This window comes from Dendrobates tinctorius, unplaced genomic scaffold (genome assembly GCF_039654945.1).
Source record: "Dendrobates tinctorius isolate UK_male_01 unplaced genomic scaffold, ASM3965494v1 ptg000308l, whole genome shotgun sequence".
NCBI lineage: Eukaryota > Metazoa > Chordata > Amphibia > Anura > Dendrobatidae > Dendrobates > Dendrobates tinctorius.
This window is the reverse complement of record NW_027361975.1, coordinates 170832-189496: the sequence shown is the minus strand read 5'-3', so window position 1 is coordinate 189496 and position 18665 is coordinate 170832. Positions and strand designations below refer to the sequence as shown.

Sequence of the window (18665 nt, the reverse complement as noted above, 5' to 3'; positions counted from 1 at the left end):
CCACGTCATCAGTCAGTGACGTTCAGACTGCAGGGGGCGCGGCGCGCACTAATCACGTCACCGCGCCCTCTGCTGTCTGAAGTCACTGACCGATGACAGACAGCAGCAAGCAGCCATGGACGCAGGACAGGTGAGTATCGCTATACTTACCCGTCCTGACGCTGTCGCTTGAGTCCCCAGCTTCTCCGCGCTCTCTCTTCCTGCCTTCAGCGGTCACGTGGTGCCGCTCATTAAAACTCATGAATATGCGCATATTCATGAGTTTTAATGAGCGGCACCACGTGACCGCTGAAGGCAGGAAGAGAGAGCACGGGGAGAAGCTGGGGGCTCAAGACACAGCGTCAGGACGGGTAAGTATGACCTGACACCCCCGCCCCCCTCCCCCTCTGACCCCTGGTGTATATGACTCGAATATAAGCCGAGAGGGGGACTTTCAGCCCAAAAAAACGGGCTGAAAATCTCGGCTTATATTCGAGTATATACGGTATGTACACATACTATATACATACTAGGATTATATAGTATATATGTACACATACTATATACACACTAGTATTATATAGTATATGTGTACACATACTATATACATACTAGGATTATAAAGTATATATGTACACATACTATATACACACTAGGATTATAAAGTATATACAGGGGTTGGACAAAATAATGGAAACACCTAACGTTTTGGCATCATAATCTTCGAACATGTTATAAACATGCAAACCGTGACATATGGTAATGTTTTGTAGTTGATTATTTGTGTTATGTGATAAGTGTATGCAAATTAACTGTTCGTTTTGCAGAATTGTAAGAACATTGATGAAAACCTGATACCAATGGCAGACCTCTCGGATTTTCAAAGAGGCCAAATTGTTGGTGCTCGTATGGCAGGCGCTAGTGTAACAGAAAGTGCCCGAATGCTTGGCGTGTCAAGAGGTACTGTCTCCAAAGTAATGACTGCGTTTGAAAGAGAAGGAAAAACGTCCGCAGCAAAGCACAGGTCCGGCCGAAAGTCGAAGTTGACTGAGAGAGACCGTCGGACTCTAAAGCGAATTGTGAGAGAGGATCGCAAGACCACAGCTCCGAAAATCACTGCTGAGCTCAATGAACACCTACAGAACCCAGTTTCCACAAAAACTGTTTGTCGGGAGCTGCACAAATCTGGATTCCACGGAAGAGCTGCAATTCAAAAACCACTACTCTCAATGACAAATGTTTCCAAGCGTTTAGAGTGGTGTAGAAACCTCCAGAATTGGTCCCTCGAGCAGTGGAAACTTGATATTCTCAGACGAATCATCGTTTACCCTATTTCCGACCTCGTGTACGCTTGTAGACGGCCGAAAGAAGCATTCCATCCAGACTGCCTTCTCCCAACCGTAAAACATGGCGGAGGTTCTGTGATGATCTGGGGTGCTATTTCGTGGAGATCTGCCGGGCCAATGATATTCCTTCATGGAAGAATGAACAGCAGAGATTATTTAGGCATTTTGGGCGACCAAGTGCATCCTATGGTTCAAGCACTGTTCCCGGAGGGGAACGCCATCTTTTAGGATGATAATGCACCAATTCATACAGCTAGAATCGTTAAAGCATGGCACAAGGAACATTGTAATGAAGTTGAGCATCTCATCTGGCCCCCACAATCCCCAGACCTCAACATTATTGAGCATTTATGTTCGATTTTAGAGATTCAAGTTAGACATCGATTTCCGCCGCCATCGTCGTTCAAAGAACTGGAGGGTGTTTTAACTGAAGAATGGGCCAAAATTCCTTTGGAAACAATTCACACCTTGTATGAATCCACACCTCGGAGAATTGAGGCTGTAATCACCGCAAAAGGTGGACCTACACCATATTAAACTTTTGTTGATGTTTCCAGGTGTTTCCATTATTTTGTCCAACCCCTGTATGTACACATACTATATACACACTAGGATTATAAAGTACATATGTACACATGCTATATACACACTAGGATTATATAGTACATATACTATATACACATTAGGATTATATAGTACATATGGACACATACTATATACATACTAGGATTATATAGTATATGTACACATACTATATGCACACTAGGATTATATAGTATATGTACACATACTATATACACACTAGGATTATATAGCACATATGTACACATACTATATACATACTAGGATTATATAGCACAAATGTACACATACAATATACATACTAGGATTATATTGATTCAAGATTCAAAGAAGCTTTATTGGCAGGACTAAATACACATTAGTTTTGCCAAAGCAAGTGTACAAAAGGGAATAGGGATAGGGACTGTAGGGATGTTGGGAAGGGGATGTAGGAACGGTGGGTGGGGGCATATCCAGGATGGGGCTATAGAAGTCCATGGCATAGGGAAGGTGGATGGGGGCATGGGGCAGATCCAGGGTGGGGGCCATAGAAGTCCTTGGCATATCATAGTTCTCTTTCTCGCAGCCTATGGCATGCGCTCACATATTGCGCCGCTATCTCCACTGCTCTCTCTTCTTCCCCCAGCAGGATATATATTTTCTCTTCCTCCTTCATGGTGATGAAATCCGGGAAGAGTTGTGAGAGTCTCCTAAAGTGAGTGTCCCTCACTGCTGAGTATTTGGAGCAGTGTAGCAGGAAGTGGGTCTCATCCTCCAGTGCCTCCTGGTCACGGTGTTGGCACAGTCTTTCCTCCCTGGGCTTGTAGCTCTGCCTGTGTCGGCCGACCTCGATGGCCAGACTGTGGGCACTGAGTCTATATCGGCTCAGGATCTTACGGTCTCTGGGGTGCGGGAGTTTCTCCAGATATGGGGCCAGTCTGTAGTCTCTCTGTAGACTCTGGTACATGGTCAGTTTCTGTGAGCTGATGATGTCGATCTTCCACTCACTTACGTACCTCTCCTGGCCTTCGTCTACCATCTTCCTGATTCCGGCTTTCGTCAGGTTGTTGTAATTGGTGTTCTGGTCAGGTTGGGTTTGGGTGAGCTGTTCCGAGGGTCCTGGTTTTTCTGTTTCCCCTACATGTGTCAGGGCTTTATGGTGATGGGAGCTTGGATTGCTCCTACGTAGGTGAGCCCGGAATGACAGTGCCCTCTATAGAACCGTTAGGTGTAGAGGGAATCTGCCCAGCTCGGCCGGGCAAGCACTGTTGGAGGTGCTCCAATGGACTTGGAGAAGGTGCTTGCAGAATTCCAGGTGGAATATTTCTGTTGGGCTGGAATCCCACCTTGACCAGTCTGGGTAGGTGTGAGGGCCCCAGACTTCGCTGCCATACAGGAGGATTGGGGCGATGATCGAGTCAAAGATTTTTAACCAGACCCTCACTGGTGGCTTCAGATGGTAGAGTTTCCTTCGGATGGCATAGAAGGTTTTGCTGGCCTTGTCTTTCTGGGTCTCTATGGCTTGTTTGAAGCTCCCTGACCAGTGAATCTCTAGGCCCAGGTAGGTATATTTGTCCGTTCCTGTAAGGGAGCAGTTGTTGAGGACAAATGAAGGGTGCTGCTCTGATTTTCTCTCTTCTGGAACACCATGATGTTGGTTTTCTTTAGGTTGATCGGAAGTGCCCAGGTGGAGCTGAATTTCTCTAAGATTTTCAGGTTTTTTTGGAGTCCTTTCTCGGTTGGTGACAGAAGCAGCAGGTCATCTGCGTACAGCAGGAATTTCACCTGCGCGTCGTGGACGGTGAGACCTGGTGCTGTGGAAGATTCCAGAGCGGTAGCCAGCTCGTTGATGTAAATGTTGAAGAGCGTTGGGCTTAGGCTGCAGCCTTGTCTGACTCCCCGGCTCTGCTGGAAATATGCCGTTCTTTTACCGTTCACACGCACACTGCAGAGGTTCTCGGTGTAGGAGCTTTTGATGACATCATAGGTCTTTCTTCCTATTCCGCTCTCCAGCAGTTTCAGGAATAAGCCTGGGTGCCACACCGAATCAAAGGCCTTTTTAAAGTCCACAAAACAGGCATATATCTTCCCGTTCTTTGTATTGTGGACGTGGCTCTGAATGAGGCTGTGCAGGGTGTAGATGTGGTCAGTGGTTTGGTATGAACCCTGCTTGGCTCTTGCTGAGGACGTTGTGCTCAGTGAGGAAACTGAAGATCCTCTTGTTCAGGATGCTGTTGAACTGTTTTCCCAGGCTCTGAATGAGGCTGTGCAGGGTGTAGATGTGGTCAGTGGTGCGGTGGTTTGGCATGAACCCTGCTTGGCTTTTGCTGAGGACGTTGTGCTCAGTGAGGAAACTGAGGATCCTCTTGTTCAGGATGCTGTTGAACAGTTTTCCCAGGTTGCTGCTGACACATATTCCTCTGTAGTTGGCAGGGTCGTACCTGTCCCCATTTTTGTGGATGGGTGTGATGAGGCCTTGGTTCCAGGTATGAGGGAAGTAGCCAGCACATAGCACAATATTGAAGAGTTTAACCATTGCGGCCTGTATTTCTGGTGGGCTGTACTTCAGCATTTCTGGTGGGATTCCAACCAGGCTTTTCTACATCTTATGGAAGAGATTCTCTCTGCAACTTCCTGTAGTGTGATTGGTGTATCCACGGGGTTTTGGAAATTTTTTACTTTTTCCTCCATTGCTTTTAGTTTTGCCATTATGCTTTCCTGTTCTTGGCTTAGTTCTTCCTTTGGGATGTCTTTATAGAGGTCTCTGAAGTACTGGAGCCAGATGTTGCCATTTTGGATATGGATGTTGTTTTTCTTGTCTTTTGTGCCCATGTGGTTCCATAGTTCCCAGAAGGAGTTGTCTTGGAGGGCGTCTTGGAGTTGGTTAAGTTTGTTGGAGATGTAACTCTGCTTCTTCCTCCTGAGGATGGTTTTGTACTGCCTTTGTATGGTGTCATAGGCTTCCCTCAGACCCGGGTGGTTGGGGTCTCTGTGTTTCTTGTTTGAGGTCTTCCGTACGGCTTTACATTCTCTGTCAAACCATCCATTGATCTGTTTTTCTTTTGATCTCTCGTAGTTGACTTTTTTAAGGTCGGACAGTCTGGCCATTGCATAGAATATATTGTGAGGTCTTTTGCAGCTTGACTCACTCCCTTTGGGTTAGGCTGGTACTCGTAGTTGTAGAAGTGGTGGAGCATCCGCTGTATTTCAGGTCTGCTGGGAGCCTCTTTATACTTTAATGCCGACATTTTGTGCCATTTATAGGATGGAGGCCGGTTGAAGAGGCCGCTCTGCTGAGGCTTTTGAGTGGATGGTTTCGCTGTAGATTTCAGGTACAGAAGAAGTTGGCTGTGGTCTGACAAGTGCATTTGTGGGGAGACTATGAAGGTGCTGATATTTGCCAGGTTCATATCTGTAATGGCATAATCTACTACACTCCTCCCTACAAGGGAGTTTAGTGTACACCTCCCTAAGGAGTCTCCTTTGGTTCGTCCATTAAGAATATGAAGTCCTAAGCTTCTACATACGTTCAGGAGCTTTTTACCACTTTTGTTTACTGGTCTGTTATAGCTGTTTCTCTCTGTGACTACTGAATCTTGGCCGTCATTCTCTGCTCCAAATATGTAGATGTTCCCGTCCGTGGTCAGGAAGTCTTTTTCTCTCCCTGTTCTTGCATTGAGGTCTCCAAAGATGAGAACTTTGCCCAGGGCTTGATAGTGGGCGGCTTCTCTTTGTAGGATCTCGAAGCAGTCTGGATTGAAGTAGAGTGACTCTGGTGGTGGTATATAGGTGGCGCAGAGGTGGACATCAGACTGAGAGGTGAGGATGGAGCTGCTGATCCTGATCCATATGTGGCTGCCTCCTCTCTTCACTGGTTTGATGTACTGGTGGAACTCCTCTTTATACCAGATCAGTATTCCTCCTGAGCTCCAGCCCTGTTTGATGTTTTTATTTTTCAGGGCAGGAACAGAGATTTCCCTGTATCCGATGGGCACCAGAGATTCATTTTCGGCCCTGGTCTATGTTTCCAGGAGGATCTGAATGTCTATATTTCTCAGTCTTTGTATAAAGTCAGGGTCATTTGTTTTACAGCCAAAGGTCGAGGTGTTGAGACCCTGAATATTCCAGCTGTTGATTGTAAGTGAAGTCATTTTTCTATATATCTTGGGTGTATATACCTTGTAATGAGTGTGGCTTTTTTAAGGCTTGTTTTTTTTGAGGCGGATCCTCAAAAAAAACGGATGCAACGGACGGCAATCCGTCATTAATGGAAGTCAATGGGGAAAAAAACGGATCCTCAAAAGAAAATTGAGGATCCGTTTTTTTCAAAACCTGGCGTATTGTGACTGATTGTAAAAAAACTGAAGTGTGAAAGAGGCCTAACCCAAAGGGAGTGACTCACGCTGCAAAAGACCTCAACAATATATTCTATGCAATGGCCAGACTGTCCGACCTTAAAAAAGTCAACTACAAGAGATCAAAAGAAAAACAGACCAACGGATGGTTTGACAGAGAATGTAAAGCCGTACAGAAGACCCTGAGAACAGCCTCAAACAAAAATCACAGAGACCCCAACAACCCGGGTCTGAGGGAAGCCTATGACACCATACAAAGGCAGTACAAAACCATCCTCAGGAAGAAGAAGCAGAATTACAGACCTCTATAAAGACATCCCAAAGGAAGAACTAAGCCAAGAACAGGAAAGCATAATGGCAAAACTAAAAACAATGGAAGAAAAAGTAAAGTTTCCAAAACCCCGTGGATACACCAATCACACTACAGGAAGTTGCAGAGAGAATCTCTTCCATAAGATGTAGAAAAGCAGGTGGCCTGGATGGAATCCCACCAGAAATGCTAAAGTACAGCCCACCAGAAATACAGGCCGCAATGGTTAAACTCTTCAATATTGTGCTATGTGCTGGCTACTTCCCTCGTACCTGGAACCAAGGCGTCATCACACCCATCCACAAGAATGGGGACAGGTACGACCCTGCCAACTACAGAGGAATATGTGTCAGCAGCAACCTGGGAAAACTGTTCAACAGCATCCTGAACAAGAGGATCCTCAGTTTCCTCACTGAGCACAACGTCCTCAGCAAAAGCCAAGCAGGGTTCATGCCAAACCACCGCACCACTGACCACATCTACACCCTGCACAGCCTCATTCAGAGCCACAATCACAATACAAAGAACGGGAAGATATATGCCTGTTTTGTGGACTTTAAAAAGGCCTTTGATTCGGTGTGGCACCCAGGCTTATTCCTGAAACTGCTGGAGAGCGGAATAGGAGGAAAGACCTATGATGTCATCAAAAGCTCCTACACCGAGAACCTCTGCAGTGTGCGTGTGAACGGTAAAAGAACGGCCTATTTCCAGCAGAGCCGGGGAGTCAGACAAGGCTGCAGCCTAAGCCCAACGCTCTTCAACATTTACATCAACGAGCTGGCTACCGCTCTGGAATCTTCCACAGCACCAGGTCTCACCGTCCACGACGCGCAGGTGAAATTCCTGCTGTACGCAGATGACCTGCTGCTTCTGTCACCAACCGAGAAAGGACTCCAAAAAAAACCTGAAAATCTTAGAGAAATTCAGCTCCACCTGGGCACTTCCGATCAACCTAAAGAAAACCAACATCATGGTGTTCCAGAAGAGAGAAAATCAGAGCAGCACCCTTCATTTGTCCTCAACAACTGCTCCCTTACAGGAACGGACAAATATACCTACCTGGGCCTAGAGATTCACTGGTCAGGGAGCTTCAAACAAGCCATAGAGACCCAGAAAGACAAGGCCAGCAAAACCTTCTATGCCATCCGAAGGAAACTCTACCATCTGAAGCCACCAGTGAGGGTCTGGTTAAAAATCTTTGACTCTATCATCGCCCCAATCCTCCTGTATGGCAGCGAAGTCTGGGGCCCTCACACCTACCCAGACAGGTGAAGGTGGGATTCCAGCCCAACAGAAATATTCCACCTGGAATTCTGCAAGCACCTTCTCCAAGTCCATTGGAGCACCTCCAACAGTGCTTGCCCGGCCGAGCTGGGCAGATTCCCTCTACACCTAACGGTTCTATAGAGGGCACTGTCATTCCGGGCTCACCTACGTAGGAGCAATCCAAGCTCCCATCACCATAAAGCCCTGACACATGTAGGGGAAACAGAAAAACCAGGACCCTCGGAACAGCTCACCCAAACCCAACCTGACCAGAACACCAATCACAACAACCTGACGAAAGCCGGAATCAGGAAGATGGTAGACGAAGGCCAGGAGAGGTACGCAAGTGACTGGAAGAACGACATCATCAGCTCACAGAAACTGACCATGTACCAGAGTCTACAGAGAGACTACAGACTGGCCCCATATCTGGAGAAACTCCCGGACCCCAGAGACCGCAAGATCCTGAGCCGATATAGACTCAGTGCCCACAGTCTGGCCATCGAGGTCGGCCGACACAGGCAGAGCTACAAGCCCAGGGAGGAAAGACTGTGCCAACACTGTGACCAGGAGGCACTGGAGGATGAGACCCACTTCCTGCTACATTGCTCCAAATACTCAGCAGTGAGGGACACTCACTTTAGGAGACTCTCACAACTCTTCCCGGATTTCATCACCATGAAGGAGGAAGAGAAAACATATATGCTGCTGGGGGAAGAAGTGAGAGCAGTGGAGATAGTGGCGCGGTATGTGAGCGAATGTCATAGACTGCGAGAAAGAGAACTATGATATGCTATGGACTTCTATAGCCCCCATCCTGGAACTGCCCCCACCCACCTTTCCTACAGCCCCTTCCCAACATCCCTACAGTCCCTATCCCTACTCCCTTTTGTACACTTGCTTTGGCAAAACTAATGTGTATTTAGTCCTGCCAATAAAGCTTCTTTGAATTTGAATTTATATAGTACATATGTACACATACTATATACATACTAGGATTATATAGCACATATGTACACATACTATATACATACTAGGATTATATAGCACATATGTACACATACTATATACATACTAGGATTATATGGTACATATGTACACACACTATATACACACTAGGATTATATAGTACATATGTACACACTATATACACACTAGGATTATATAGTACATATGTACACACACTATATATACACTAGGATTATATAGTACATATGTACACACACTATATACACACTAGGATTATATAGTACATATGTACACATACTATATACACACTAGGATTATATGGTACATATGTACACATACTATATACGCACTAGGATTATATGGTACATATGTACACATGCTATATACGCACTAGGATTATATGGTACATATGTACACATGCTATATACGCACTAGGATTATATGGTACATATGTACACATGCTATATACGCACTAGGATTATATGGCACATATGTACACATGCTATATACGCACTAGGATTATATGGCACATATGTACACATGCTATATACACACACTAGGATTATATAGTACATATGTACACATGCTATATACGCACTAGGATTATATGGTACATATGTACACATGCTATATACGCACTAGGATTATATGGTACATATGTACACATGCTATATACGCACTAGGATTATATGGTACATATGTACACATGCTATATACGCACTAGGATTATATGGTACATATGTACACATGCTATATACGCACTAGGATTATATAGAACATATGTACACATGCTATATACGCACTAGGATTATATAGAACATATGTACACATGCTATATACGCACTAGGATTATATAGTACATATGTACACATGCTATATACGCACTAGGATTATATGGTACATAAGTACACATGCTATATACAAACTAGGATTATATGGTACATATGTACACATGCTATATACGCACTAGGATTATATGGTACATATGTACACATGCTATATACGCACTAGGATTATATGGTACATATGTACACATACTATATACACACTAGGATTATATGGTACATATGTACACATACTATATACAAACTAGGATTATATGGTACATATGTACACATACAATATACACACTAGGATTATATGGTACATATGTACACATACTATATACACACACACTAGGATTATATAGTATATGTACACATACTATATACACACACTAGGATTATATAGTATATGTATACATACTATATACACACTAGGATTATATAGTACATATGTACACATACTATATACACACTAGGATTATATAGTACATATGTACACATACTATATACGCACTAGGATTATATAGTACATATGTACACATACTATATACACACACTAGGATTATATAGTACATATGTACACATACTATATACACACACTAGGATTATATAGTATATGTACACATACTATATACACACACTAGGATTATATAGTATATGTACACATACTATATACACACTAGGATTATATAGTATATGTACACATACTATATACACACTAGGATTATATAGTAAATATGTACACATACTATATACACACACTAGGATTATATAGTACATATGTACACATACTATATACACACACTAGGATTATATAGTACATATGTACACATACTATATACACACACTAGGATTATATAGTATATGTACACATACTATATACACACTAGGATTATATAGTATATGTACACATACTATATACACACACTAGGATTATATAGTACATATGTACACATACTATATACACACACTAGGATTATATAGTACATATGTACACATACTATATACACACACTAGGATTATATAGTACATATGTACACATACTATATACACACACTAGGATTATATAGTATAAGTACACATAATATATACACACACTAGGATTATATAGTATATGTACACATGCTATATATGAACTAGGATTATATAGCACATATGTACACATACTATATACACACTAGGATTATATAGCACATATGTACACATACTATATACATACTAGGATTATATAGCACATATGTACACATACTATATACATACTAGGATTATATAGTACATATGTACACATACTATATACACACACTAGGATTATATGATACATATGTACACATACTATATACACAAACTAGGATTATATAGTATATATATACATACTATATACACACTAGGATTATATAGTACATATGTACACATACTATATACACACTAGGATTATATAGTACATATGTACACATACTATATACACACACTAGGATTATATAGTAAATATGTACACATACTATATACACACTAGGATTATATAGTACATATGTACACATACTATATACACACTAGGATTATATAGTACATATGTACACATACTATATACACACACTAGGATTATATAGTATATGTACACATACTATATACACACACTAGGATTATATAGTATATGTACACATACTATATATACACACTAGGATTATATAGTATATGTACACATACTATATACACACACTAGGATTATATAGTATATGTACACATGCTATATACACACACACTAGGATTATATAGTATATGTACACATGCTATATACGCACTAGGATTATATAGCACATATGTACACATACTATATACACACTAGGATTATATAGCACATATGTACACACACTATATACATACTAGGATTATATAGTACATATGTACACACACTATATACACCCACTAGGATTATATAGTACATGTGTACACACACTATATACACACTAGGATTATATAGTACATATGTACACACACTATATACACACTAGGATTATATAGTACATATGTACACACACTATATACACACTAGGATTATATAGTACATATGTACACACACTATATACACACTAGGATTATATAGTACATATGTACACACACTATATACATACTAGGATTATATGGTACATATGTATACATACTATATACACACTAGGATTATATAGTACTTATGTACACATACTATATACACACTAGGATTATATAGTACTTATGTACACACACTATATACACACTAGGATTATATAGTACATATGTAAACACACTATATACATACTAGGATTATATGGTACATATGTATACATACTATATACACACACTAGGATTATATAGTACATATGTACACACACTATATACACACTAGGATTATATAGTACATATGGACACATACTATATACATACTAGGATTATATGGTACATATGTATACATACTATATACACACTAGGATTATATAGTACATATGTACACATACTATATACACACTAGGATTATATAGTACATATGTACACATACTATATACATACTAGGATTATATAGCACATATGTACACATACTACAGTATATACATACTAGGATTAAATAGCACATATGTACACACACTATATACACACTAGGATTATATAGTACATATGTACACACACTATATACACACTAGGATTATATAGTACATATGTACACATACTATATACATACTAGGATTATATAGTACATATGTACACACACTATATACACAAACTAGGATTATATAGTACATATGTACACATACTATATACACACTAGGATTATATAGTACATATGTACACACACTATATACACACTAGGATTATATGGTACATATGTACACATGCTATATACGCACTAGGATTATATGGTACATATGTACACATGCTATATACGCACTAGGATTATATGGTACATATGTACACATGCTATATACGCACTAGGATTATATGGCACATATGTACACATGCTATATACGCACTAGGATTATATGGCACATATGTACACATGCTATATACACACACTAGGATTATATAGTACATATGTACACATGCTATATACGCACTAGGATTATATGGTACATATGTACACATGCTATATACGCACTAGGATTATATGGTACATATGTACACATGCTATATACGCACTAGGATTATATGGTACATATGTACACATGCTATATACGCACTAGGATTATATGGTACATATGTACACATGCTATATACGCACTAGGATTATATAGAACATATGTACACATGCTATATACGCACTAGGATTATATAGAACATATGTACACATGCTATATACGCACTAGGATTATATAGTACATATGTACACATGCTATATACGCACTAGGATTATATGGTACATAAGTACACATGCTATATACAAACTAGGATTATATGGTACATATGTACACATGCTATATACGCACTAGGATTATATGGTACATATGTACACATGCTATATACGCACTAGGATTATATGGTACATATGTACACATACTATATACACACTAGGATTATATGGTACATATGTACACATACTATATACAAACTAGGATTATATGGTACATATGTACACATACAATATACACACTAGGATTATATGGTACATATGTACACATACTATATACACACACACTAGGATTATATAGTATATGTACACATACTATATACACACACTAGGATTATATAGTATATGTATACATACTATATACACACTAGGATTATATAGTACATATGTACACATACTATATACGCACTAGGATTATATAGTACATATGTACACATACTATATACGCACTAGGATTATATAGTACATATGTACACATACTATATACACACACTAGGATTATATAGTACATATGTACACATACTATATACACACACTAGGATTATATAGTATATGTACACATACTATATACACACACTAGGATTATATAGTATATGTACACATACTATATACACACTAGGATTATATAGTATATGTACACATACTATATACACACTAGGATTATATAGTAAATATGTACACATACTATATACACACACTAGGATTATATAGTACATATGTACACATACTATATACACACACTAGGATTATATAGTACATATGTACACATACTATATACACACACTAGGATTATATAGTATATGTACACATACTATATACACACTAGGATTATATAGTATATGTACACATACTATATACACACACTAGGATTATATAGTACATATGTACACATACTATATACACACACTAGGATTATATAGTACATATGTACACATACTATATACACACACTAGGATTATATAGTACATATGTACACATACTATATACACACACTAGGATTATATAGTATAAGTACACATAATATATACACACACTAGGATTATATAGTATATGTACACATGCTATATATGAACTAGGATTATATAGCACATATGTACACATACTATATACACACTAGGATTATATAGCACATATGTACACATACTATATACATACTAGGATTATATAGCACATATGTACACATACTATATACATACTAGGATTATATAGTACATATGTACACATACTATATACACACACTAGGATTATATGATACATATGTACACATACTATATACACAAACTAGGATTATATAGTATATATATACATACTATATACACACTAGGATTATATAGTACATATGTACACATACTATATACACACTAGGATTATATAGTACATATGTACACATACTATATACACACACTAGGATTATATAGTAAATATGTACACATACTATATACACACTAGGATTATATAGTACATATGTACACATACTATATACACACTAGGATTATATAGTACATATGTACACATACTATATACACACACTAGGATTATATAGTATATGTACACATACTATATACACACACTAGGATTATATAGTATATGTACACATACTATATATACACACTAGGATTATATAGTATATGTACACATACTATATACACACACTAGGATTATATAGTATATGTACACATGCTATATACACACACACTAGGATTATATAGTATATGTACACATGCTATATACGCACTAGGATTATATAGCACATATGTACACATACTATATACACACTAGGATTATATAGCACATATGTACACACACTATATACATACTAGGATTATATAGTACATATGTACACACACTATATACACCCACTAGGATTATATAGTACATGTGTACACACACTATATACACACTAGGATTATATAGTACATATGTACACACACTATATACACACTAGGATTATATAGTACATATGTACACACACTATATACACACTAGGATTATATAGTACATATGTACACACACTATATACACACTAGGATTATATAGTACATATGTACACACACTATATACATACTAGGATTATATGGTACATATGTATACATACTATATACACACTAGGATTATATAGTACTTATGTACACATACTATATACACACTAGGATTATATAGTACTTATGTACACACACTATATACACACTAGGATTATATAGTACATATGTAAACACACTATATACATACTAGGATTATATGGTACATATGTATACATACTATATACACACACTAGGATTATATAGTACATATGTACACACACTATATACACACTAGGATTATATAGTACATATGGACACATACTATATACATACTAGGATTATATGGTACATATGTATACATACTATATACACACTAGGATTATATAGTACATATGTACACATACTATATACACACTAGGATTATATAGTACATATGTACACATACTATATACATACTAGGATTATATAGCACATATGTACACATACTACAGTATATACATACTAGGATTAAATAGCACATATGTACACACACTATATACACACTAGGATTATATAGTACATATGTACACACACTATATACACACTAGGACTATATAGTACATATGTACACATACTATATACATACTAGGATTATATAGTACATATGTACACACACTATATACACACTAGGATTATATAGTACTTATGTACACGTACTAGGATTATATAGTACTTATGTACACATACTATATAAATACTACACATAGGTAGACACAGTAATATATATATTAGCTTACAGAACCCACCCAGCATGTATACACCCATTTGACATGCCTCCAGCTCTAGAACATGGCATGCACTAGTACTCAGACATGGAGTGTACAGAACCCCCCATATTTCCACCCGCCTATGGCCACCCTGGTGTATAGAGCTCTCCCACACACCACCCAGTGTCTCCCATCACACACACAACGAGCCAGGACACAATACCCATGAGCACTAGGCACAAGCTGCACGTACCCGGGGTCAGGATGACGTATGGTCAGCAGGGGTCATGTGATTCTCTGTGCGTTACTCCTCAGCACAATGCAGAACCTGGAGGAAGTCACATGACCGGGCTGGAGGGCGGAGCTTGGCTTTTAGGCAGCTGTATGAGAGGCAGCGGCTGCACCAGTGAGGAGACTGTGCACTCACATGGACCTGTGGGGACGGGGTTACTGACAGCCTCATTTTACTAGCTTCTAGTTGTGCTTTATTGAATGTATTACATTTCTGGGGGACGGAAAAGCAGCAATTTTACTTTTTTGGGGGGATGTATATTTATGCCATTTAGAAGTGATTTTCACAGTTTGGGCCAGCTGCTTGGCTGACCCTCTGGGCTGAACTGTGCGCTGGCCCAGGGTGCTAGCAGGAATCTTTGCCTCTGCAGCATGAGATCCAGCCTGGTCCCGAGCCAGACAAACACAATTTCCCTTCAGTTATGATGGTGGTTCAGGAGTGTATCCCAGAGGTGGGGAGTTTAGGTGGGATATTTGCCCTGGTCGCAGCTAGCTGGTGGGGCTGCCCAAGGTGGTGGTCCGAGGTGTCCTCTAGGTCAGGGTTCCCCAACTCCAGTCCTCAAGGCCCACCAACAGATCATGTTTTCAGGATCCCCCTTGTATTGTACAGGTGAAGCAATTATCACCTTGGCAATACTAAGGAAATCCTGAAAACATGATCTGTTGGTGGGCCTTGAGGACTGGAGTTGGGGAACCCTGCTCTAGGTGCTGGAATATGCTGCCCCTGGGACCAGGGTTAGGCTGGTCTCTGTGCCAGCCAGTATGGAGAACATAACATGTTGGCTCCCTGCAATCAATTATATTCGCATGGTTCAGGCATGACTACAATTGTAACTCTGACCCCCGGCACTTCTGGGGTCAGGGTGACGTCAGCAGCGGTGGGATTAGGCCACCCCATTGATAAAACACCCGCCACCAATAGGAGCAAGTGCTCCTGCGCTGGCAAAGAGGCATGCTCAGATTAGAGTCGAAGATACAGGGAAGCACTTGTGAGGGGGCAGTATTGGTGACGAGTGTAGGGTAATGATCGCACGATAGCACTGTGGCTTTGCAGGGGTCCTTGGCATCTGTATGGTCTTCGAGCATTTCAATGGGTTTCCTAACAATTCTCCCACACGCCAAAGACATACTGATAAGGAACTTAGATTGTGAGCCCCTATGTGGACAGAGATGATAATGTATGTAAAACGCTGCTAAATATGTAAGCAAAGCATAAATAATACAATACGGGTGGGAAAAAGTGTGAGCGGTACAGTATAGATACTGGGTAGTGTGTATATGAGTGGGACGGCAGTATTGAAAGTGGGCAGCAAGAAGGTGACAATATAAATAGGGGTGCACAGTACAGAGAATGGGCAGTATAAGAGGACACTGCATGGGAACAGTGTGAAGTGGGGGTCCAGTATAGGAAGGGAGTAGCGTGGAGGGGCGACACTTAAAGGGAATGTCAGGGATCCAAATATTTGTCAGGACATTTCTAATCCCGCAAATCCCTGATATCACACGATGGGACAACGATCAACGGAGAAGGCCGCAGCCTGTTCGCGCCACTAGGCTGGCTCTCAGAAAATTACCCGTCAAGGTATGGCAGATACACCTCTCGATTCCAACACTTGGAATACGTATACACACCCCAATACAATCTCAGCTAACTCTGACAACCCCAGACTACCCGCTGCCACCACTAATCTGTTTTGGTCGAAAAGACACCGTTTAAACGGTAGCTATCACTTTGAGGCGTACTTTACAGAATAGAAGGAACAGAACCAGTAGCGTAGCTACTGTGGGGGACGGTGGCCCCGGGCCCTGTGCTCTGAGGGGGCCCACCCGGAGCTACCTACTGTAACTGTATCGACGTGCACAGCGCGCTGATACAGTTACATTCTGTGGCAGAGCAGGGAGAATCGATCTCCCTGCTCTGCTGCCCAGCCACTATAGGGCCATGAGCCGATACAGCTCACCGCACTGATGAGAGAATGAGCGAGCGCTCCTCCCATCATCCCCTTCTCAGCGTCTGATACCAGACACTGACGGGGAGCGATGGCGTCACTGTCCAGCGCCCGCTGTCAGGAGAAGAGCGGGAGCTCAAAGCAGCACAGGAGGAAGAGAGGTTTTTTTTTGGTTTTTTTTCTTTATGGGGGTGCATTATCTTACAGTCTATCTATGGGGGGGTGCTGCCTTACCTAACAGTTTGCCTATGGGGGTGCTGCCTTAACTATCAGTCTGCCTATGGGGGGGTGCTGCCTTACCTAATAGTCTGCCTATGGGGGTGCTGCCTTACCTATCAGTCTGCCTATGGGGGGGTGCTGCCTTACCTAACAGTCTGCCTATGGGGGGGGTGCTGCCTTACCTATCAGTATGCCTGTGGGGGGGTGCTGCTTTACCTATCAGTCTGCCTATGGGGGGTGTGCTGCCTTACCTAACAGTTTGCCTATGGGGGGTGCTGTCTTACCTAACAGTCTGCCCATGGGGGGTGCTGCCTTACCTATTAGTCTGCCTATGGGGGGTGCTGCCTTACCTATCAGTCTGCCTATTGTGGGGTGCTGCCTTACCTATCAGTCTGCCTATTGTGGGGTGCTGCCTTACCTATCAGTCTGCCTATGGGAGGGTGCTGCCTTACCTAT

General features: G+C 40.9%; 1 protein-coding gene across 1 annotated transcript in view; it reads right to left on the bottom strand.

Annotated features, from left to right (window-relative positions):
- LOC141073596 (uncharacterized) overlaps positions 1–15941 on the bottom strand; it is a 99707-nt gene extending 83766 nt beyond the window's left edge. The window contains exon 1 of the mRNA XM_073560883.1: positions 15790–15941. Coding sequence (XP_073416984.1) covers positions 15790–15808 — 19 coding nt within the window. The 5' untranslated portion in view covers positions 15809–15941. The remainder of the gene's footprint in view (positions 1–15789) is intronic.
- Between the last annotated feature and the right edge of the window lie 2724 nt (positions 15942–18665).